Source organism: Haliotis rubra, unplaced genomic scaffold (assembly GCF_003918875.1).
Source record: "Haliotis rubra isolate DU_JTF1 unplaced genomic scaffold, ASM391887v1 Scf1009, whole genome shotgun sequence".
In the NCBI taxonomy this organism is placed as follows: Eukaryota; Metazoa; Mollusca; class Gastropoda; order Lepetellida; family Haliotidae; genus Haliotis; species Haliotis rubra.
The window spans coordinates 60,270-86,078 of NW_025764903.1; the positions used below are offsets into that span (position 1 = coordinate 60,270).

The 25,809-nt window shown below is 39.9% G+C and overlaps 1 protein-coding gene across 6 annotated transcripts in view; it reads left to right on the forward strand.

Annotated features, from left to right (window-relative positions):
* Positions 1 to 17,725, forward strand: part of LOC124268218 — a 34,783-nt gene extending 17,058 nt beyond the window's left edge. For 5 of the 6 annotated variants that reach the window (XM_046703292.1, XM_046703256.1, XM_046703271.1 and 2 more), the window contains 9 exons: positions 8,034 to 8,164; positions 11,012 to 11,223; positions 11,605 to 11,658; positions 13,656 to 13,794; positions 14,104 to 14,219; positions 15,445 to 15,535; positions 15,795 to 16,178; positions 16,405 to 16,526; positions 16,957 to 17,725. In XM_046703292.1, the coding sequence (XP_046559248.1) occupies positions 8,034 to 8,164; positions 11,012 to 11,223; positions 11,605 to 11,658; positions 13,656 to 13,794; positions 14,104 to 14,219; positions 15,445 to 15,535; positions 15,795 to 16,178; positions 16,405 to 16,526; positions 16,957 to 16,983 (1,276 nt within the window). In that variant the 3' untranslated portion in view covers positions 16,984 to 17,725. Of the gene's footprint in view, positions 1 to 6,379; positions 6,536 to 8,033; positions 8,165 to 11,011; positions 11,224 to 11,604; positions 11,659 to 13,655; positions 13,795 to 14,103; positions 14,220 to 15,444; positions 15,536 to 15,794; positions 16,179 to 16,404; positions 16,527 to 16,956 lie in introns of those variants that run through there. The other variant, XM_046703278.1, reaches the window with a different exon arrangement.
* Positions 17,726 to 25,809: the final 8,084 nt, after the last annotated feature.

The window sequence follows — 25,809 nt, forward strand, 5'->3', positions numbered from 1 at the left end:
TTAACACTTACGTTAAGGCTTTAAACCGAATATCTCACATATGTGGTGCACGTGGCTGTGTACCCTTCAATTGTATTGTTTGTTTCCATACGTTGGATCGATCGTATAGTAAACAAATGTGACAACAGGTTATAATACATTTATGTGATGTTTATTATCAATTTACCTCGTTTTGATATTTTCACTATTATGGCTTTATGATGAATTCATTCAGATTAATGTCAAGGTGTTATCTTCACTTCATTTGAATGAAAAAGTAGTCCCATCTTTTCTGGCATAGTACACGGACAGGCAAACAAGATCATCAGTGGCGTCTCATCCCACCAACATGCTCATATTTGTTGTTTGCACATTCCAAAGACATGTTTATCGAACAACCCTCTGTTATCTATCAGATTTCAAATTACCATCTATGGAGATATGTAACACGCAATAATTGAACAGCAACAGCTTTTGAAGTGCAGACAAACTCACCTGTTTATTTTGGCTCTAGACTACCCGGAAGACTAACGCAAGCAGTAATGGTCACCGGAAACAGTTTGGCAGTGGTTCCACGTTCTTCCGGATTTAAAGCTCTTAAAATCGCTGGATAATACATCAGCCTATAAGCTTGAGTCCTGAATTGTACACTATGCTGCAACGTTTGTTAAAAGGCTTTTGCTGTCCTGGTAATAGCTCATTTGGCTTCATATGCAGCCATGGCTCACCACATGTACAGCCCGATGAGGTTTAAAACTATGGTACTATGGATAATAGTCTACTTCAGGTAAGAGTTTAGATTGATTTAAATGTCTTAATTTCATTAATATTGTTGATGAAGTTATATCAGTTTGGTCTTTAATACGGATCTACATCCACATTGTTGCTAGAAACACTAATGGTGTCAAATTTACAAAACAAACAGCTGCAATATGATCAGATTACATCGCCAATTACTAAAAGGCTAACAAAAATGCACCAGTTATCCCCATGATATGGACCTATGTTTCCCATGATAATGGCAGATAGATTCAGAAGCATGTCACGGCAGTTGTGATGTTTGTGTATGTTTTATAGGACTGTTTCTTGCGGGCAACTACAATGCAGGACGTAATATTGATAATTTGGTTACGTACGATTTATATCTCGACTGCCTAGACGTGTGTCTGTCAGTTTAACAAAGACACAATAAACACCTCATGGTTTGTAAATTTGTAACACACTTTACGTTTAGCACAATATTCATTATGCCATTCAAATCCTTACCCCTTGAGGTATAACAAATAAACAGTTGTGGCCGAAATGGCCTCGAAGAAGCGTCTTCTGTAGGCGAAATAACATGAAGGCAGTAATTCCTGAAACTGTCAATACACACGGATATCGGTCTAGCGAGATGTGATTTATGATCATACATATTGTAGACGACGCACATTCTCAGAATATATATGTCGTAACTCAGTGATGTAACCTAGGTGTGGCACCTTGTGGTCATGCTTGCTACCTCCTGCTCGTTCAGTAAGGTGTGCAACAGATTATAGGGTCGATGTGGACATCTCTGTAGCCGTTAATAAGACGATCCATGGTTGTTGAAATTCATTAAATAATGCATTTCTATACGTTCGTGTGTATCAGTTACACTTTTGCCACAGGGGTGTGTTTTTACTATACGTTTTCATATGATTTGTCAGTTCCTCTACGATCATGTTTCTGATCTATTTAAGTAGTACTAGTCACCTGACTGATTAGGCCGTATGTCTCAGCTAAGGTTAGACACTCCAAGTATATGTATATGTGTCTGTACAAAAGCTTGCTACACGTGAAAATGTCCTTTTATATTCAGCTATAATTAATTTAGCACATGTTCAGCTTATGAAGGTAGCATTTTGTGTATTGTCATTTGTGGCATATATTGTAATTGCTGCTTGGTTAGACTTCTGCAGTTATTCAAGTTAACATTAAAAGTTATAACATCCCAAATGAAGCTTGTCGCTCCTTATCGTTGTCCTGGACACAGGTATCGCCTCACGTCATATCGCATTACCAAACCTAAAGGTCACTGTTGACTTTCACTCCACAAAGGTAAATTAGTTGTCCTCCCGTGATGACTACGGAATATGATATAGGGTGAGCGATAGGTCAAGTCCCTTTCTCGTGGCCTTGTGCATGTATACTGTTGTTGACTTTTGTGCAATTTTGGCATAAAACCTGAATGAAAGGAGAACATAAAACCAAACAGAAGCTTCTTTGTGACGGCCGATATACGTCACGTGTCGCTTTACCAAGGTGCGCGGGTTGCTGAGGACTTTCGGAATCGATTGGTCAGCCAGTTTCATTGTGGAGTACCAGTCGTAACTATTGATGTCTCACACGGGTCGGACCAGGCGCTGCAATGTGTAACGTAAATAGATACTGACATTGGGATAGGTTCCTGAAAGGGGCGTCAAGTGATTGGTACAGTGGATGGAGAAGGACAGTTGTGGTCTTCAGAATGGGCAAATTTCAATCTTTGGATATTACGATAGTTGATGCTAAGAAAGAAAGGTAAGATGGCACCTGTGCGTGCCGACGGTCTGTGGATTTAAGGTGTCAGAATCCTTCTGAACATGATCAGATAGTTACGTTAAGACTAACACATAGACCTGTGTAAAGAAAGGGATGAAGTGGTCCATATTGATAAGTTCTTGCTCGTGGGTGCCCTGGCGTCCACTTGACACACCTTCACTTCCAAAGAAAATACTCGAGAGCCTGCAGTTGTAAGTAAACGATTGGGGTAGATGAGGTGACCGACCTGAGACTGCGTAGGATGAACAGTGATATTCTTGACTTCCGGTATACCTTCATCGATACACATATTTAAGTATTGAAACAGTCAGAGAGCAACTTTAATGCAGTCGAAGCGACGTTTCCATTTATGAATGTCGCAATATAAAATCCTAGAATTAGACGACCACTCGTGTTATCTCATGGTAAAGGGGAAAGGGGAAATTTGTTAGTTACAGATCCAAATTTCCCTTCAAGACATCACAAATATATTTCTTATATTCAGGAGGAGATAACATACATAGTAAGGATTCTAATGTTAATGCTAATTGTTCAAAGATAAAAGACTCCTACATATATGTGTTATTGTGAGTTTGAATCATGTCAGATGATGCCTGATATCGATTGTTTATATGTTACGATACGGAAACTTTGCTCTAATAGCTGAAGAAAATACAAAGTGTCATTGTGCATCCTTGGTGTACAGTGGTTGCAGTGTAACACTTGAATACCAAACCGATTCCATCAAAGTCCAATGTTAGTTACAGGATTCCAAACCGATTCCATCAAAGTCCAATGTTAGTTACAGGATTCCAAACCGATTCCATCAAAGTCCAACGTTAGTTACAGGATTCCAAACCGATATTTCTTCAAAGTCATTAACGAATTTCCGAAGAACGAATATAGACTAGATCATAAGGAAGTGAGACCCTTGATGAGTGAAGCGCAGGCCAGCATCCCAGTCACATGAACTGCATACATGGACAGTTTAACGTCATTATTGTAACACGATATTTTGAAGCAGCAACAGCTTCTTGAACCAGCATACTCCTGCGACTGTTTCTTTGTGCCCAATAGTGTACATCCTCTCCTACATGGGTCAGAGGCGTTTGGGACTAAGCTGAGGTGGGACGTGCGTTGTGCTTCGTATAGATCTTTAAAAACACTGAAACGATGAAGCTGAAATTTCGCAAAACAGTGAATGACATTCGAATGTGTTCAAGAGGAGTAAATCAGATTTTCTAACATGGCTGCACCGGCATCCGTATTGAAAACCCTTTTGGTCATTTAGTACAAGTGTAGTTACAAGTGAGTAGTGGTGCTCAAAATATGTGTTCTTCGTTTTTAAAGAAATTGTTAATTATGACCTACATTTGACCTTTTACACGTCGACAATACTGTACAATTGTGTAAAAATGCTGTTCATAGCACCGTAAACCACATGATTGTTTTACAAAATGATTGCACCTTAATTGGTTCAAAACTTTTAAGTCCGATTTTCAATATTTTCAACAGTCTTATTGCGAAATTCTGATTATGTTAATTCTCAACCATTTTTGTACGAAATGTAATGAAATCCTTGGAATACGCTAAATTAATTCTGCTTGTTTACAATAATGTATATCTTGTTCATGTTTGTAATCATGCCCTTGTATTCTCTCAAACTGCACATTTTCCGGGAAAATGCTGAACTTTGGCATGTTGCAGAAAACATTTGAATATCAATTATGACGGCAAATGTTTAAGTGGCTATCAAGGTTGCCATGTTAAACTGCTTGTATGAGGCGATAGAATACTTTGGATGGCTGGACTCAGTAGACCTGGTTGATAAACACATCTGTAGCAACATAGACTTGTATGAGGCTATAGAATCAATGGGGTGGCTGGACTCAGTAGACCTGGTTGATAAACACATCTCTAGCAACATAGACTTGTATGAGGCGATAGAATCAATGGGATGGCGGGACTCAGTAGACCTGGTTGATAAACACATCTGTAGCAACATAGACTTGTATGAGGCGATAGAATCAATGGGATGGCGGGACTCAGTAGACCTGGTTGATAAACACATCTGTAGCAACATAGACTTGTATGAGGCTATAGAATCAATGGGGTGGCTGGACTCAGTAGACATGGTTGATAAACACATCTCTGGCAACATAGACTTGTATGAGGCGATAGAATCAATGGGATGGCGGGACTCAGTAGACCTGGTTGATAAACACATCTGTAGCAACATAGACTTGTATGAGGCGATAGAATCAATGGGATGGCGGGACTCAGTAGACCTGGTTGATAAACACATCTCTGGCAACATAGACTTGTATGAGGCGATAGAATCAATGGGGTGGCGGGACTCAGTAGACCTGGTTGATAAACACACATCTGTAGCAACATAGATTGGTATGAGGCGATAGAATCAATGGGATGGCGGGACTCAGTAGACCTGGTTGATAAACACATCTGTAGCAACATAGACTTGTATGAGGCGATAGAATCAATGGGATGGCGGGACTCAGTAGACCTGGTTGATAAACACATCTGTAGCAACATAGACTTGTATGAGGCTATAGAATCAATGGGATGGCCGGACTCAGTAGACCTGGTTGATAAACACATCATAGACTAGCAACATAGACTTGTATGAGGCTATAGAATCAATGGGATGGCGGGACTCAGTAGACCTGGTTGATAAACACATCTCTGGCAACATAGACTTGTATGAGGCGATAGAATCAATGGGATGGCCGGACTCAGTAGACCTGGTTGATAAACACATCTGTAGCAACATAGACTTGTATGAGGCGATAGAATCAATGGGATGGCTGGACTCAGTAGACATGGTTGATAAACACATCTCTAGCAACATAGACTTGTATGAGGCTATAGAATCAATGGGATGGCCGGACTCAGTAGACCTGGTTGATAAACACATCTGTAGCAACATAGACTTGTATGAGGCGATAGAATCAATGGGATGGCGGGACTCAGTAGACCTGGTTGATAAACACATCTCTAGCAACATAGACTTGTATGAGGCTATAGAATCAATGGGATGGCGGGACTCAGTAGACCTGGTTGATAAACACATCTGTAGCAACATAGACTTGTATGAGGCTATAGAATCAATGGGATGGCCGGACTCAGTGGACCTGGTTGATAAACACATCTCTGGCAACATAGACTTGTATGAGGCTATAGAATCAATGGGATGACCGGACTCAGTGGACCTGGTTGATAAACACATCTCTAGCGACATAGATTTGTATGAGGCTATAGAATCAATGGGATGGCCGGACTCAGTGGACCTGGTTGATAAACACATCTCTAGCGACATAGACTTGTATGAGGCGATAGAATCAATGGGATGGCGGGACTCAGTAGACCTGGTTGTTTGCGTCATCGCACGTCGGATGTTGCTCATGATATCAACGTCTGTATTGTGATCAGCAACATGTCAGCAACATATACCTCGAAAATGACTAAGGGCGGCATTCAGCAACAAATAGTCCCACTATACCCAATGTTCTGCTAATCTCTAGCGAGTTCAGTTTTCATGTTTCATTCATAAGTCATTAATTGACCTACATATCAATTAGATAATCATTGAATCATTTGTTTAATTATGCATTTCACTCTGAAAAACAATAATTCAAATTCAAATTGCAATGTTAGCCAGCCATTAGATGTGAGTCATGTGATATCAATAGCATGCTGTAGTAAAAGCCTCTCAGTTGAAGGTGGCCCAGAAAGGGCAGGGTTAATCTCATGGGCACACAGCCGACGTTGAACGCTTTGTATACAGATTTCGTCCTGCTTAAACTCAAAACACCTTCTCCGAAAGATAACGCCTTACCCGGAAAGCTCGTCTGGTTGAGCCTGTCGGTTGTTGATGATAGATTGAGTTACGACGTTAGTACTGAACATGTACTGTATATGCCCGTGATACAAGTGCTTTGACCATGATGGAAAGAGCCATGACTGAATATGAAATATGTGCTGGCCATGGAGTGAGGTGAGTAGATGTGCGTGTTGTTGATGTAAGTGGAAATACAGGTGTAGAGCCAAGAAGAGTGAAGGTTCAATGCGGGTGGCTCACAAACAGTGCTTGTCAGACCAGCACGATATTGATATTCGATACCACTATGATAAGACCTCTATGACTGAGTGCGTCACTTTGAACAGTATCTCTATTTTAAAGGTGCGAAGCTTAAGTCAGGTTGCATTTCGACAAGGTCTGTTTCTAGTCATTTAATATATACGTTGTGCGTCCATTCATTCAAATATTCTTTCGTATATATTATATACGTCAAGCCGTTAATGATTAATCTAACCACATAGTCCAACAGTCTGTGACATATGACATCCATATATGATTACAAAGTTTTGATCTACGCTCGAAATGGTCTACAGGCCTCGGTCTCCCTTAAATGATGGAGGAACGCCGGGACTGGTGCAGGCCCTTCGTGTTTATCAGAAACGTTGGTATGGTACTCATGTATAAGGGAATGATATCCATTGCGAATTAGGTATGAACTATAATTGTTACATCCTGGCATGCCTGTGGAACCCCTCGGACGACGCTTCCACCCTTGGCTCAGCGTCATCGGGTGCGGATTACGTGAGACGGGGAAAATAGTATCAATATAAGCCTGCCAAATATATCTATACCGACAGACGTAACACCGGGAAGTAGGAGGGTGTAGCTGGTTGAAGTCTTCTGATTACAGCCCACTTGAACCGGAGATAACATGAATGATGACAACATGAGACACTACAACTACGTCGGCAGTTTGCAGCCATGTCCTGTTGTACATATTTGTGACTAAAGCGTAGTATAAGCTGTTATTCTGGCAGCTACACGAGGGTGTTAGGTTAAGATCATGCATATTTCATATAATGCATACACACCTAATTTTTGTGCTAGTGCGGAGATAAAAAATTCCCAAATATGGATTAAAATGAAAGGTAGTATCTTACCGCATGTCCCTTAAAATACACCATTAAATCAGGAATCTTTCGCTGCCATTAATCAAAATGTTTTCTTTCATTTTGTTTTCAATTTAACCCAACCGACAGAATCTTCAAAGATCATTTTACAAACTACGAAAATGATTTTAAGAATTTTAATTTTGGGCACCGAATGTTTCAGGAAAATACGTTTACAAAGTAATAAAATGCTTTATCATAGAATTCTAGCTGACACGTTGCTGTAACCCACGTCGTGATGATTGGTTCTGTTATTTTCCCACCTGTATAGATGTAAATAGTATAGCATATGTATAATATCATAAGGGGCGGTTGAATTAGCCAAAAATGGATACAAGAGAGAACATGCCGGGTGACAAGGCTGGAATATAACCATACTCACTTACAATGATATCACTTCTTTGCCATAGTAATTCATTTTTGTGCTATCCCACAAGCAAATGCCGGAATTACTTCAACTTCATGTCCCACAGTTGGTACATTCAGCTTAGCATCCAAGCTAAAAGTAATCTGATTTATTGCAGGGGTGGATGCATGGCTCGACTCCGGGAGGGGTTGTACAGCGTCCATATTGAGAGCTGCATCATAACCCTGACACTTGTCTCCGTGCTTGCCATAACAGGGGAACTGCTCATTAACCTCCACATTGTACAAGGTGAGACATATAAATGGAATCTGCTTTACTTCTCCAAACATACAAGCACACTGTAACCTTGATTCGTGCGTTTAAAACCTCACCCATACAGTTACATATACGATTTGTATCGTCATCCATTCCTCTGCAATCCACAATAAATACTATTACAAGCCTTAATTGACACCTTCACATGCAAACATCCATACCTTCATTAACGCTCCCATCATCCTCCAACATGATTCAACTCCTCTTTCACATTGCCAAAATAATCCTCATATACCCTATTTACTACCATCACACTTCATTCCATCATTGCGCAGATCGATGTTCATGTTGTTGATCACTGGATTGTCTGGTCCAGACTCAATTATTTACAAACCGCTGCCATATAGCTGGAATATTGCTGAGTGCGGCGTAAAACTAAACTCACTCATTCCATCATTCTTACCTTCATTCACCCCATCGTTCATATCTTCAGCCATTCCATCACTCATACCTTCAGTCATCCCATCAACCTTCAGTTGTCCCATTATTCATTCTTTCAGTCATTCCATCATTCATACCCACAGTCATTCCATAATTCATACCTTCAGTTATTCCATAATTCATTCCATCAGTCATTCCATATTTCATTCCTTCAGTCATTCAATCATTTTTTCCTTCAGTCATTCTATCATTTATTCCTTCAGTCATTCTATCATTTATTCCTTCAGTCATTCTATCATTTATTCCTTTAGTCATTCCATAATTCATACCATTAGCCATTCCAAAATTCATACCTTCATTCATTCCATCATTCACTTCTTCAGTCATTCCATCATTCACACCTTCAGTCATTCCATCATACATACCTTCAGTCGTTCCATAATTCACAGCTTCAATTATTCCATCATTCATTCCTTCAGTTATTCCATCATTCATTCCTTCAGTTATTCCATCATTCACACCTTCAGTTATTCCATCATCCACACCTTCAGTTATTCCATCATTCATACCTTCAGTTATTCCATCATCCACACCTTCAGTTATTCCATCATTCCTTCCTTCAGTTATTCCATCATTCACACCCTCAGTTATTCCATCATCCACACCTTCAGTTATTCCATCATTCATTCCTTCAGTTATTCCATCATTCATACCTTCAGTTATTCCATCATTCATTCCTTCAGTTATTCCATCATTCATACCTTCAGTCATTCCATCATTCATACCCTCAGTTATTCCATCATTCCTTCCTTCAGTTATTCCATCATTCATACCTTCAGTCATTCCATCATTCATACCCTCAGTTATTCCATAATTCATACCTTCAGTCGTTCCATAATTCATTCCTTCAGTTATTCCATCATTCATTCATTCAGTTATTCCATCATTCATATCCTCAGTTATTCCATCATTCTTACCTTCAGTCGTTCCATAATTCATACCTTCAATTATTCCATCATTCATTCCTTCAGTTATTCCATCATTCATACCCTCAGTTATTCCATCATTCACACTTTCAGTTTTTCCATCATTCATTCCTCCAGTTATTCCACCATTCACACCTTCAGTTATTCCATCATTCATACCTTCAGTTATTCCATCATTCACACCTTCAGTTATTCCATCATTCATTCCTCCAGTTATTCCACCATTCACACCTTCAGTTATTCCATCATTCATACCTTCAGTCATTCCATCCTTCATACCTTCAGTTATTCCATCATTCAGTCATTCCATCATTCATACCCTTGGTCATTCCATCATTAACCTCCACACCTTCAGTCATTCCATCATTCACACCTTCAGTCATTCCATCATTTATACCTTCAGTTATTCCATCATTCATACCTTCAGTCATTCCATCCTTCATACCTTCAGTTATTCCATCATTCAGTCATTCCATCATTCATACCCTCGGTCATTCCATCATTAACCTCCACACCTTCAGTCATTCCATCATTCATACCTTCAGTCATTCCATCATTTATACCTTCAGTTATTCCATCATTCAGTCATTCCATCATTCATACCCTCGGTCATTCCATCATTAACCTCCATACCTTCAGTCATTCCATCATTCATGATTTCAGTCATTCCATCATTTATACCTTCAGTCATTCCATCATTCACACCTTCAGTCATACCATCACACGCCATCATCCATACCTTCAGTCATTCCCCTACATGTGACCATCCATACCTTCATCAACACATAATGTTTCAGTGTTATTTGGTTTTAAGATTTTTTTATCTGTGGCCATAAGTTTCTCAAAACTAATTTTGCATCTAACTGCAGATGATACCATGTTTCACGATCAACTACTTTTCAGCGTATATGTTTGTTTCATTAAGTACATTTCTACAACGCCACATACTGTGAAGGTGTTTAAATGGAAATATGTGCAATGTCCTTATCTCTGGTTGGTCCAGAGCATTGCGAGGCGAGATGATTTTAAAATAATGCAACTCTTACAGTCTGAATCAACGTTATAAGTGTATGCACAAAATTGCGTTTCCCTTTGATAACCCTGTGTTACTTTTAGTTCTGTTTAGCTAGTCGACACTTTTGATAGAGTCAAATATTCGTGTTTGGATGTTTTGTCTAGGTAAATTTAATGTGATTTAAGTTACAATTAGTAATATATTTAATGCGCAATTCGATATTTTCAGCACAACTAAATCAGTTTAAGATTCTTTTCATCAAGGTATGTAATTAATACTGATTGCTGTTACTGAAAGAACGCGTCAACATGTCAGGACACCGGTCAGGCTATGTCAGAGAGTTGCGCCTCCAATGGAGGTTACCACCACGCAAAAGGTGGGCTGCCTGTACATTCAGGTAGATGTGAGGCTAACATAACGTGCTCCTGGTGTTTTCAGTTCCCCAAAATACTGGCGATGGCAGTAATGGGGACGGAATCAACGGAGGCGTCACACACAACACATCTCGGATTGACGTCAGTGACCCCAACACCAGCACCGTAGGGAATCCAATAGACCCAGGAGGTGGCGTGTCGGTCGATCCTTTGCAGACAGCACATCTAGTCTTTCACTACATCAGTCTTGTCATAGCCGCCGTGTTCCTCGTAGAGGTGAGTCCTTGTTCAGTAAGTAATACCAGACACAAGCAGTGAGAAAGCATAACGAGAAGAAAGTAAGCTTTGGCGGTGTTTCTGAGGTTAGAATACTGGTCCCTTCTGGAGAAGCTAAGAAATGATGCCAGACTTCGAAACGTTTTGCGTACACACACGCACACATACAAACCAAACACACACACACACACACACACACACACACACTCACGCACACGAACACACTCACACACACACATACACGCATTTTGTAATATACATTTGTAAATACATTTCCCGTTTGTGTTTGCAGGTGGCAGATATAATCATTTGCACATCGACTGAGCGATGCTCTCGGCTTTTTGATTTGGTTTTCTGATTAATAAATTTCGTTTGCTTCAGATGATGTTAAAAATCCTTGCCAAAGGGAAGTCATTCTTCTTGAAAATCTTCCAGGTATGTTGACATAACTTTGCCAAATTATATCAATCCCGAACTATATGCACCAATCATGACTTCCTATATACCAGGGGCGGTGGAGTAGCCTAGTGGTTAAAGCGTTGGCTCGTCATGCCGAAGACCCGGGTTCGATTCCCCACATGCACCAATCCCCGCCGTGATATGACTAAAACTAAACTCAGTCAGTCAGTCCTATATACCATATTTCGCCTGCCTTATAATGGATGTCAATACTGATGTATATTATGTGAAGAACATTCTCGTGAATCACTCTGTCATTGGAAACATTAATAACAAACAATGAAGGTTTTAGCGACAGAGCAAAAACAAGCCTGTAAACAAGATAATTATGAATGTTCATGAATCCTGGCAGTTTAAACACGTCATCTCGGCCGCATATTGGCAAAGGGTCAGTTGTCAGTTCACGGGTATTACCATCATTAGAAGTGACATCAGCTTGACGACGGCGCCTCACTGACGACACAAGATGGTTGACAAAAGCTTGTGAGGTGTCATTCTTTATTTTGACCTTATCCTGTCGCAGCTGAACGAAAGTCATCGGTTGCTTTTTAAGTCGGTGTAAACGTCGTTTTAGTTCTTTTCACACGTTTACTCGCTGGGGACAGGTGTGGGGAAGCGATGGACCAAGGGAATGGGGAAACGATGGACCAAGGGAAGGGGGAGATGGACCTAGGGAAGGGGGAGATGGACCTAGGGAAGGGGGAAACGGTGGACCTAGGGAAGGGGGAAACGGTGGACCTAGGGAAGGGGAGATGGACCTAGGGAAGGGGGAAACGATGGACCTAGGGAAGGGGGAAACGATGGACCTAGGGAAGGGGGAAACGATGGACCTAATGAAGGGGGAAACGATGGACCTAGGGACGCCCATTGACCTGATAGACCAGGGGCTCGTGAGGGTGGTCAACTTTGTATACAGTGCACCTGTCGAATTGCTTTCGATGACCATTGGAAGGGTCATGTGATGGGCAGTCACCCCACACAATTACACTGACACCACCGAATGCAGAACGTTGAACGACACACGAGTCAGAGTGATATTCCATCCAGCGTCGACAGACACACTCGCGGCCATCACTACTTATGAAACAGGGACTCTGGGAAGAGGACTAACCTCCAGGGTCCCGTTTCACAAAGCTATCGTAGCGCTACGACTCTCTATGCTCTCAAAATCTAGTCAGAGCCCTTGACCTAATCGGATGTAAAGCTGGAGTGCTTGCAAAAGCACACAACCGCTCATTTTCAGATAGGTGTGGCTTGGCGTTTAACACTTAAGCACTTCATGTCTTGCCAATGAGATTCTATGCATGAAAAGGCTAGGCTGCATCTTCAAGTGAGGCAACTGAGTTAGGGGTAATCATGACGAAGCGTTTGTACGTGTGATTATAACGCATGATTCTTTAGACTTCAAGGTACCTTTATATTAACTTTATTATTGTGACTTTTTACGGTGCACATGTTAGTTGTCCCGCTGGTATAGTCATAGAGTACCATATGTTGTAGGGTAAGGGAGATAACTGCACTTGAAACTACACGATTTTCCTTCCAATAGAATGGACTGACCAAAATAAGATCTGTGTTGCGATTTTATCATTTCATATGAATAAATGTTCTTTTTGCGTTTGTGGCAAAATGAGGACACCAAAAACAATCTTGTTTTGTAAAATGTACAGTTTATGATTGTTTTCTTGGCAGATATCAATATATTGTCAAGCTATGATTTATTAATGACAATACATTTGTTTTTACGTCAACTTGGTTGGTGCGACTTGTAGACATATATTAAGTTTCCAGTTTGGTGTATAATAAGTATATTCCATGATGTTTTTTCACTGATGCTTATATACATAATGTAACTCGTCCGTGCACAAAGTGGAAATTCTTCACCTAGTCCCATGTTCTAAGTCTCTGCATGAAGAAAATGTTGGTGGTCTGTCAACACAACGTGGAAGATACACACTATCTTGTCACTGCAGGTTGCAGACGCTCTCATCGTACTTGGGACATTTGCCCTGGAGGTCGTATTCACAGTAGAGCAGGAAGAGTTGCCTGTCCTTGAAGCCGCCACTTTCATCGTTATACTGAGGTTATGGCGGGTACCATCTACGTGCAATAGTAAGTATATCAGACTCTTCAAACCCAACTACATAACTTTAATACATCTATGTGGAGACTGTAATTGTGTATCGGATAAGTTCATTGGTTTTGCTTTGAAAACAAAAGGCTGCACATTTGGTAAAGCACATATACGTTACATGAAAGTTAAACTTCCCAACTGGTACCGTATACACAGGATGATCGTAAAACAAGCCCCAATGAACATATCTAGTTCCTGCCCAGTAGCGACATGTGTTGTAGTATAGTGGTGATGTCTAGTTCCTGCCCAGTAGCGACATGTGTTGTAGTATAGTGGTCATGTTGTAGTCCGCGCCAAGGAGTGCAGGAGAGAGATGCTGCGAGAGCTGGAGGTGTGGCAGAACGCCAAACACAAGCTGGAGGAGAGGTGTAAAGACATGCAGAGCAAGATGGACAAACAGCAGGTAGAACATCTAAGTGCATGGGAAATAACCAGCAACCACATATAGTCCGCAGACAGTGATGTTTTCAGTGATCAACAAATTTGAAGAGTGTTATACATTGTCGCTTGTTACATTTAGGTAGATACCTTCTTCTTTACATTGTAGGAATGTGTTACATTTATGTAGTAGCAATATATACGAACATGTGTGTTATTTAAGCAATAAGGTATACACGTAACTGTGTGTTTTTTTAGCAGTATGGTATACACGTAAATGTATGTTATTTAAGCAATATGGTATATACGTAAAATATATGTTATTGAAGCAATATACGTAAATGTATGTTATTTAAGCAGTATGGTATATACGTAAATGTATGTTACTTAAACAACATGGTATATACGTAGATGTATGGTATATATGTAGATGTGTTATTTTGGCAACATGGTATATATGTAGATGTATGGTATTTGGGCAGTATGGTATATATGTAGATGTATGTTATTTGGGCAGTATGGTATATATGTAGATGTATGTTATTTGGGCAACATGGTATATATGTAGATGTATGTTATTTGGGCAGTATGGTATATATGTAGATGTATGTTATTTGGGCAGTATGGTATATACGTAAAATATATGTTATTGAAGCAATATACGTAAATGTATGTTATTTAAGCAGTATGGTATATACGTAAATGTATGTTACTTAAACAACATGGTATATACGTAGATGTATGGTATATATGTAGATGTATGTTATTTTGGCAACATGGTATATATGTAGATGTATGGTATTTGGGCAGTATGGCATATATGTAGATGTATGTTATTTGGGCAGTATGGTATATATGTAGATGTATGTTATTTGGGCAACATGGTATATATGTAGATGTATGTTATTTGGGCAGTATGGTATATATGTAGATGTATGTTATTTGGGCAACATGGTATATATGTAGATGTATGGTATTTGGGCAGTATGGTATATATGTAAATGTATGGTATTTGGGCAGTATGGTATATATGTAGATGTATGTTATTTGGGCAACATGGTATATATGTAGATGTATGTTATTTGGGCAGTATGGTATATATGTAGATATATGTTATTGTGGAGTGAGGTAGGAGTGGTCCACTGTTCTGGGTTGCCTCCTGAGTGCTCAATGATTGTGCACTCCCGGGACAAGGATCGAACTACAGGTTTGTCAGAGTTCTCCCACTTAATAGCATGTGTTTCACCTAGGACCGAATACGTGACATGGAGAAGCAGCTGGAGAAGAACGCCAGTCTGGAGGTGATAGAGTCAGGCCGGGGCAAAGAACAGAAACACCACGGTAGGCAGGAGCAGACACAGGGGATAGCAAGGATCGACATTAATCAAGATGTTGTTTGAAGCTATGAGAACTGGAAATTTGAGATGATTAACTCATGTTCTTTTTGTACATTAAAATTCATAATAGGTGTTTTTTAAATTTTTCTTTTGTTTGTAGCATGCATGTAAGCTACATGTTAACCGATAGGACGAAGTAGTGCTACGCATATTATTATACTAGTGAAACAATAATAATTATAGTGGTAATATACCTTTTTCAGATCTAGTGGGAAATGGATATGTCTCGCATGGAATGTTTACACAGATAAACGAAGAAAATGCAAACCATCTGATGACGGCTGACAATGAACGAGGTGTAGAAGAAAACAATCCTACTGTTGACAGTGTTAAAGGGGAAGTGCTACACGAATCACTGAGTAGCACGGATACAAACCACGAACGTTTAAATGTGAATGGTGATGCAATGGACACAAACAGTGCGCAAGCGGGACTCTCGCAGGCTCGAGGTCCATTCTCGCGCACCGATAGCGAGAGTTCGTTGTCATGTGACCACGTGGAACAGGAAGTAGTTGTCCAAATCGAAGGTCCTCCTTCTCCTAAACAGCATGTATCAACAACTGATGACACAGCCGGTCTGTTAGATGGTGAGATTTAGTTGTCATCACGATCGGTATTTGCATTTCTTTGACATTATGCATAGATTTATTTATTATGAAAGGTGCAATAGACACAATGTGTTCATGTCGCTGGCCTATTGGCAACGAACGTATGTTCATGAAAACCTATTTCGAATTTCCATCATGCCTACAATGTTTATGCCTATTCATGTTGTCAGACCCATTTGACGTAGATCCTACCTTGTAATTGCAGTTAGTCCCGGGAAAGTCTCTGAAGAGTTCTCCTATAGCAACGCGATGTTTGAAGACGAGATAGGCCATCAAGACCTGCCCGTGCTGCATGAGATAGATGGAGTGAAGACCTATCGGAGTGCGGTACGTTGTCCGTTCAGAACTCACTGTATTTGTCATGGTGTTAACAAATTCTTTATACATGTATAGTATTTATGTAGTATTAAAGTATATTTTTGATCTATTGAAACCCTGGATCATTCTAAAGTTGAGGGGCTGTGAGGTAGACTAGTGGTTAAGCGTTCGCCCGCCACGCCGAAGACCCGGGTTCGATTTCCCACCTGGGTACAATGTGTGAAGCCCATTCCTGGTGTCCCCCGCCGTGATATTGCAGGAATACTGCTAAAATCAGCGTAAAACCAAACTCACTTTAAAGTTGAAAAGATTATTGAATGGTACCAGCCTGAATACACATAATTTTCGGTTTCCAGTAGTCAATAGCATGATCTACGAATTTGGTGTAACGTACATGTCCAAAAACGATTATGATTTGATTTGATTACTTGAATTTCAGGATGGGATTCCAATGACGTCATTGTAACCCGGGAAGTCCGGATACCATATCTACACCCCATGAAGTCTAATCAGATATTTATATATATACATAAATTTATTTATCTACAATCACGTGTTCAGTGAGTGCCTGCTACTATGTTCAAATGTGCCATTATGTAAATACGTCATGATACAGTGTACATCAGAAGAGATTTATACCAATTTGTATATTATTTCAGTGTATAGAATATATTTCGTGTTGAAGTGACATTTATTAGACAAGTGTACTTAGTTAGACTGCTTAGATTTTATATTGAACCGGCAGAGCTGTCAGCATGAATGACTGAGTGCTGTGGACCCCAACGTGGCTAGTTCTGGCCTCCATCAGTTCTGGAGGTGTGTATGTGGCAGGTACGGCTGCCGTTGCAGCAATACTCATGTGCGTCAGGCTAAGCAGCAACTGTAACTGGAGCTTCACCGAATCCCGTTTATCAGACAGCGATCTCACACAACAGGTCTGACGTCGTGTCACCAAGACTTACTACTGTCTCATTAGTTATAAATTCTTAACAGCAAATTTGTCATTTTCATCTGTTTAAGTCATGGCGTTTATTCTTGTCCAGGTGAAAAGAATTTACCTGTACAACCGGGATATTGAAAACGTGAGGCATAAGTGCACGTGTTTCAATTTGTTGAATTAATAAGAAATTATTATTAATGTGCACGTGTAGGAAATGAATGAAAGTGTGCCTGTGCTTAATAGACCTGGAATAAAGAAAGGAATCTGTGACGTATTGTTATGTAACTTATGAACCCCATTTCACCTCTAAGGCTGCAGTCCACCGACAGTGCGGCCTAAATGGATTAAATGAAGAAATGCTAGCTCCACACATGGTACGAAGTGTTCACTCTGTTGCCCCCCTTTGTGTGTCTTCACTGTCGCACCAGACTCGTGACGGCCTTCAGTAACCCAGGCTTGTGGTAAGGAGCGACCAACAGGATCGGGTGGTCAAGCTCGCTGACTTGGGTTATGCATGTCATCGTATCCCACCTGCGCAGATCGATGCTCATGCTGTTGACCATTGGATTGTGTGATATTTACAGACTGCCGCTTTATATCCAGAATACTGCTGAGTGCGACGTTGAACAACAAACAAACTGCCACACCAACCTCGGTGTTTCTAAGTACGTGGCATAGACAGACTACTGTCGCTATGTCCTGCGGCAGTCGAACCTGTAAACATGCCAAACTTTTCAACTATTTGCCTTTCTTTTGACTGGACCAACCACCAGTTCTATTTTTGCCGTGTACATGTTTAAAATTCCACACAAGACCTGCACTACCCTATTCCAGTGTATAGAATCATTCATTCGGTATTGTTGTGATGATAATAACATGAAAACAGCGTTATCACTATGCCGTCACAGGGTACGGAGTTATGTTTGTTCACATAGTAATCAATGATACAGAAGTATATGTTAACTATTGACAAAGGTACCATGAAGCCTTATGAGGAGACAAATAGCCTGAGCACAAGGTTCGCATTATGTCATCAGAAAATAATATTTAATTTGAAATAATAACTCACAAAATGCCCCTTCTTTTGAAATACAACAGCTTTATGTCACTAAAATTTGAACTTAGTCTAGAGTTTCTTGAGTGTTTTCAGAGAATGCTTGTCCCATCCAGATACTATGTCGATCGCTGTGTGTGCTCAAGAATTAAGATCATGTACCAAGGGAAGTAACTCTGGAAGCAAATTACTACAGCACTCACAAAGCAGAGACCTATGATTGTTTATTAAATCAAGTCAATGTGTTGGGCGCAAATAGGCGTCTTATTGGCCCATGTCGCCCTGGAACTATAAAACCAACCAGCCTACTGCAGCACTTTTGGAACCCATTTATCAAAGCTAAAAAGCATGCGAGCTCATATTAGGTCGTGACCAGGAATACCAGTGTGTTAAATGAGATTGCTCTTGCTTTAATATGTTTTTCGAAAACTTGGCCCTATTTCACACAGTATGCACGGTTAAAAAGGTTGCAAGGCACGGACCATGAGCCATAACTCTGTAAGAAATTAATTTATTACCTACATTTTCTTGATCATAATTTGTTTCAATATACAATTCAAGGGGGAGGATAAACATGACTTCCAAACAAGAATGGTGCACAGCGGCGCTGTGAGGAGTCTACTGCAGGCATAAAACCAACTATTTTCCCGTTGATTCTATAGTAACTATATATTATGGTGTTGTTTTCGTTGTTTTAAAAAAATTAACTAACACCTTGACAGCTGTTACATGCACATGTGTCCATAGGTTGACCCAAAAGCATCAATAAAGACGAAAATATGACTCCCTCAACCACTTCGTTTTCTGAGTACAGGAAAATAAGTTGGCACAAAGTGTCACCTGCTGGAAAACATCTGTGGTCACATTCAGCATAAATCGTCATGTAAAAAAGGACAGTACTAAATATTCATATTATTGGTTTTAATTACTGGCTTAATGTACCTTTGTGAAACACAAAATCTTAAACAAAATCAACCAATCACAGCTGCCAGATGATTCAATCTAAGGGTGATTCTGATTTGGTTTAGCATAACCTACTGCAGATGCTTGTAGATGGGAAAACGGAATATGTAAGAGTTAGTGGAAGATTTGATGGAGAGAGGTACTGTGTGAGTGAGTTAAAATTTAACGTCACCTCGGCAATATTTCAGCCATATAGTGACGATAAATGTTGGACATACACAATAAATATAAGTCGGTAAATAACTAGCTGCAGTCCTCAACGGACTGTAAATGAGCACCACAGATATGGATATAAAACTAGCATGGGAAACTAAAACATTTGAATTAAAGGAGGCAATACAATATAAAACACGGGCTATAGATCGCCAACAACTGAAGGTAGATCACCATACTAGAGACCATGGGGACTTACATTACTTTTGCTACCTGCCTGGACCCTAGCTGGATTTACACCGTCCCTTCAGCCGCTGGCGATAGTTCGAAGATTTAGCCGAAATTTAAAATAACAAATATACTACGATTATAAGTAATGTTGAGCAAAATTGTCTTAGAAAGTTTTTTGGGGACTTACGTATCCTCTTAGGAGGACAATAATTTTACGCTACTTCAACCTACTTTGAGGATACCATCCACAAACAATCTAAGTTGATAATCTGAACTACCAATTATGAAACTTTCTCTTTTTACAAAACATATATCAAAATTCATCAACAAAGCTATCGCTTTTAAAAATTAAATGATAAAGAACATTATTAAAAAGGTCCTTTACTGTTTTGATATTGAAATATTTATCCCTTATAATGGAGTATTCAACACAGTCAAGCAGGACATGCTTGACCGTGGTTCTTTCATCACAAGGGATACAAAACGGAAGATCCTCACCTTTCAATAGATATGCATGAGTATATCTTGTGTGGCCAATACGACATCGTCGTATGATGACCTCTTCAAATCTGGACTGACAACCCAAGTAGGTGTAACCGATATAGGGTTTTATTTCATGTAATTTATTTATTACTTCTTCTTGCAATTGGGTGTCCCACTTTTTCTACATCAGATCACCGATGTAGGTTCTAATGTTAGCTTTGTAATCAGAGTACGGGATAAGAAGTGGTGTAACAGATTTGTTGAGTGCTGCCTTGGCAGCAAGATCGGCCATAGTGTTCCCAGAAATGCCAACGTGGCTGGGTAACCAACAGAGGACGATGTCGTATTGGCCAGTAACAAGATCATTATACAATTCAGTAATTTCTATTAAAAGTGGATGTTTGCAAGAAAGATTTTTAATCGCCTGAAGGCAAGAAAGAGAGTCAGAAAAGATTATATATTGTTATATTTAGGGTGTGTATTAATATATTTTAAGGCTGTTAATATGGCGTTAGCTTCCGCTGTGAAAATAGAGCTGTTATCAGGCAGTCGAGAAGATATTGTTCTGGATCCAATGACAGTGATACAAGGTACAGCGCCACCATCCTTGTACCCATCTGTAAATATGATTTATACGTATTATATTTATTTCTTAATTGACTAAATTCTTGTTTATACTGTAATTCATTAGTTTCTGGGTTTTTTAAATGTGGTTAATGTTAGGTCAACTTGGGGCCTAACCAATTGACAAGGAGGAGAAGAAAGAAGACGGGAAGGAGATATATTGTCCAGCTCAATGCCGGCAGCAGAAATTTAATATGCGGCAAAAGCGTCAAGTGGGAGTCAAAAATAAGACCCAGAAACTTGATCTCTTTTACGACTTTGATAGGTGTGTCGTTTAGAAATAGTTCAGGGTCTTTATGTGGTTTGCATTTACGGCAGAAATGTATGCAGTTAGTTTTGCACTTAGGAAATTTAAAACCATTTCCTAAACACCATTTATTTTGTTTAGACACAACTGCATTTGCCGTTCAATAGCATGCATATTTTTACCGCGACAAGAACTATTAAAATCATCCACAAAAAGTATTAAATCAACTGAATTATTTAACATCTTTGATAAACTGTTGATACTAAATAAAGTCACAGACAAAATACTGCCTTGTGGGACACCCTGATCCTGAGTGTAATAATCAGACAGGGTAGAACCCAGTCGCAGGCCTGAAATCCTCTGTCATTTAAACAGTTGGCTATAAATTAAGGCAAACGGCCTCGCAATACGAAGCCATGTAAATCTTTTAAAATGCCATATTTCCACGTCGTGTCATATGTTTTTTCAAGATAAAAAAAATAGACACAGCGTGTTGTTTATTACTTAGAGCGTTTTTAACAAATGATTCCAGGCGCTGTGATCGACAGTACTTCTGTTTTTACGGAAACCACATTGTATATCTGTTATAAGGTTATTTGTTTCCAAGTACCAAACAAGCCGATTATTTATCATGCGTTCCATGGTTTTGCAAACACAGCTAGTTAGTGAAATCGGTCGATAATTGGACGGAACCGTATGATCACGTCCAGGTTTAGGTATTGGCATAGCGTCACGCCATGAGGAAGGAAATTTCCCTGACGTCCAAATATCATCAAAAATGTGTAGAGCGTCTCTAGACATGATTCAGGTAAATGCTTCAGGAGTTGATAATGTATGTTATCAGCTCCTGTAGCAGTATTGTGAGCTTGATCAAGAGCAGTATGGAGTTCATGAATAGAAAATATTTCATTATAATCTTCCCCATTATCTGAATTGAAATTAATAGTTTTCTTTTCTTGTTGTTTTTGATATTTTTGGAATTTAGGCACATAATTAGAAGAGGAAGAGTGTTTAGCGAGAGTTTCACCCAGTTTATTCGCAATATCTGATTTATCAGTAAGTAATTGATCTCCTTGTTTGAGATGATGGACACTAGATTTAGTACCTCTACCTTACATTTTCTGGACAATGTTCCATACCTTGGACATGGGCGTTCGAGAATTTATTTTGGATACATAATTTTGCCAAGACTGGCGTTTATTCTGTTTAAAGGTCCGCCGCGCTTTAGTATTTAAAATTTATTTAAATTATGCACCATAAGATGGCGACGGAAATAATGACCAGCTTTCTACCGTGCCGTCCTAGTCTGTTTGCACTCATCGGTGAACCATGGTTTTCGTATGTGTGGAATTGCAGAAGATTTAGGGATACACTCACCAGCTTTATTATTGAGTTCATCAGAGAAATCATTTAGGGCATCAGGAACCTCTATAAAAAGTTCAGGTTTAAGTCTGTTACTACACAGAGTTCGATATAAGTTCCAGTTAACTTTTGTAAAGTTCCATCTCGAGGATGGGGTAGTGTCAAATGGGTGCGCAGGTTTTAATACCGTTTGAAAATGGTCACTTGCATAGAGGTCATCATGGATTGACCATTCAAATTCATTCAAAAGGTCTAGTCTGTAATTGATAGATCTAGAGCTGAATAAGTTCCCGTGCCAGGATGTAAATATGTGTTGGAACCATCATTATATATGCATAAATCATTATCTGAACAGAACTCTTCCAATAGTTTACCTTTAGCATTAGTAGTTGTACCACCCCAGAGTAGGTTGTGGCCATTTAAATCTCCCATAATAATACAGGGTTTTGGGAGTTGGTCATATAGATTTTGAAGTTCACTCTTCTGAAGAGCTGAAGACGGTGAGATATAATGTGAGCGTAACATGAAAAGTGAGTGGCACGGCAACAGCCTGGAGACCAGTATTAGGTGTAACAGGGCTATGGATAATATTCTGTTTGATAAGGATCGAAGATCCGCCAGTGGCCCCATCACCCGGAGGTGAAAATAATGATACGCATTGAAATGGCGTAGGTCAAAAGTATCCGTCTGTTTTAAATATACTGTATATATCCTGTGGTTTGATGGATTGTTTGTTGCCTAACATCCAAATTCACTGTTGTTCTGCATGCACAATATGTTAATGACTATTGAAACTCTGAAGCCATATCATGGTTTCTTTCGTGTTTTATAACCTCAAGCTTTACAAAATAGAACCATTTTGGTACCTTTGTTTGATGTAAGTGAGATAGCACCACTTAGTGTTCTTTTCACAAACAAATCATTGTTACATATCTATCTTATTCATCTGAGAGACAACGGGTGTACCTTGCGGTAAGTACAACAAATTAGAAAATGCATCAAGAACTAAATTTTGGGTGGAAGTTTTGTGAAGTTCTTTTTTGACTCAGTATATATGTCTCCTGCAGACAGACTGCTGACGGTGTAAAATCCTGGACTAATAGTTTCAATTCATTGTAATTAGTCTTTAGTCCTCTGCAATTCCACTGTATTATATTATTCTGATAACCTATCTCTTGGAGGGATTTATGGGGGATCTACCCCGCACTTGTTTGGTGGGCGACAAGTTGTGTGCCCTAGAGCGGACGTTTTCGGACACGTCCATGTCCTCAATTGATCCATATTTGTTGTACCATTTAATTTTATTTTCTGATCCTTTTGGGACTCTGCCACATAGTTTTTTCAAAGAATCTTTTTTTTAATTTGGTTTTAACGATTTGTGAAGATTTTGAGGTTGATTGGGAAGATGACTCATGATCGGAGGATGCTACTGATTGGAACTGAGACGTACAGGTAAGTGATTCTGGCGTTTGAGTAGATATTGTAGGTGAGAAAATCAGAGGAGCTTCTGATGTAACCCAAGTCAAGTTAGTTTGACAGCTTGCAGATGATTTTGTTACTCTTGTTGTTTTGGTTATGGAAGCATAGCTTTCTGTATGTTCAGAGCTTTGTACCAGTTTTTGGCATTCGCAAATTAAAATATTTCGGGTGAATTTTAGTTTGTTGATCTCCATTTGATGCTTCCAGACAGGACAGTCTTTAGAGAATGATGAGTGGTCACCAGTGCAGTTTGTACATTTCTTAACATTACTGTCACAATCTTCTGTTGTATGTGTCTTTTCACCACAGTGAGCACATGCAATGTACATTTCAACGTTAATGTTACAGTATCCTGCTTTTAGTGATTTTGGAACATTTGGAGAAGAGAAAGAAAACAGATATCTATTTGTATTTATAGTAGCATCATTTCTACGGGTTGTGAAACGTTTGACATAAAGCACGCCTTGATCCTTCATCTCCGAGACGATGTGAGGTTCTGCCATGTAAGCAAACAATCGATCGCGATCCCTGATAATTCCTTTGCTCGTGTTGAGTGTTGTGTGAGCCGAGACCGTGACTGGAATGCCAACAAAAGATTCAGTACTCATAAGGTTGGTGGCTTGTTGCCTTTTTGCACACTCAACCAGCAGAACACCGGAACGTAATCGCTTAATGTTCTTCACATCACCGGCAATGCCTTGTATACCTTTAGTTACGGCGATAGTTTCAAGTATAAGAAAACGTGGCCAGTAATCAATTGAGTTGAGTCTGTGGTCAGTTTCAACGGGATCAGTGTCAAGTTGACGCTTGGTCTTTTTTTCGGGGGTGTGGGGTGTGGGGGCTTCGTAAGCCATGTTTAGTTAGTTAGATTTCATCATCCGAGCTCCCCACCCACGGCGGAGTATCACAAGGACAATGATAAAAACAAGTGGATTTCCAACTTCCAGCACCAAGGATACCCGAATGATATACTCCAGCAGAAAGATTAAAAGATTAATAATTCCACCAGATTGGCCCAAGAGCCACCGCCATCTGGCCATACGATTCTAGGCAAAAACATACATGAAATTAAGTATTTGAAATTCTGAGATCAAATAATTTTGCCAAGAAAAAAAATATTGTGCAACAGTATACAGTTGTAGCACAGGGTTTGGCGTGACCATCCGATTGATAGAACCGGGCCAGTTCTACCACCCGTCTAGGTGAAGTAAGGGCCGAAGTGGTGTGTTGAGCAAAGGAACGCTGTTCCTAGAACCAATGCCCTCAACCACCAGAATACCGCCCTCCACCGACACAGGGGCGCAACCCACGGCAAACAGGTTTCCCAATTCGGTTCTAAGACCAGCAATGGGGTGTTGTGGATCACTATGCCCCCGGGTCCACAACGGGGGTTTGAAGAGCACCCACCACGAGAATTCCACTAGGTAGGAGAAGCGACTTAGAAAGAACTTTCGGCCAGTTCGGTTTTGGTGTCTTGTACTGCTAAATTCGTTTGATCGGCAGAAGGAAGGCTTGTGAATTTGAAGTAGAGTTGAACATCGTGGATCGTGGATGGTATTGTACGTAATGCCAAGCAACCTGAACGTTAAACGTTGATTACCTGGCAAGCAAACAAGACTGCAGTACAGGTGTGATGTGCTCTGTGGATTTAGCTATGGTAGTTATACGGGCTGCAGTGCTCTGTGGATTTAGCTATGGTAGTTATACGGGCTGCAGTGCTCTGTGGATTTAGCTATGGTAGTTATACGGGCTGCAG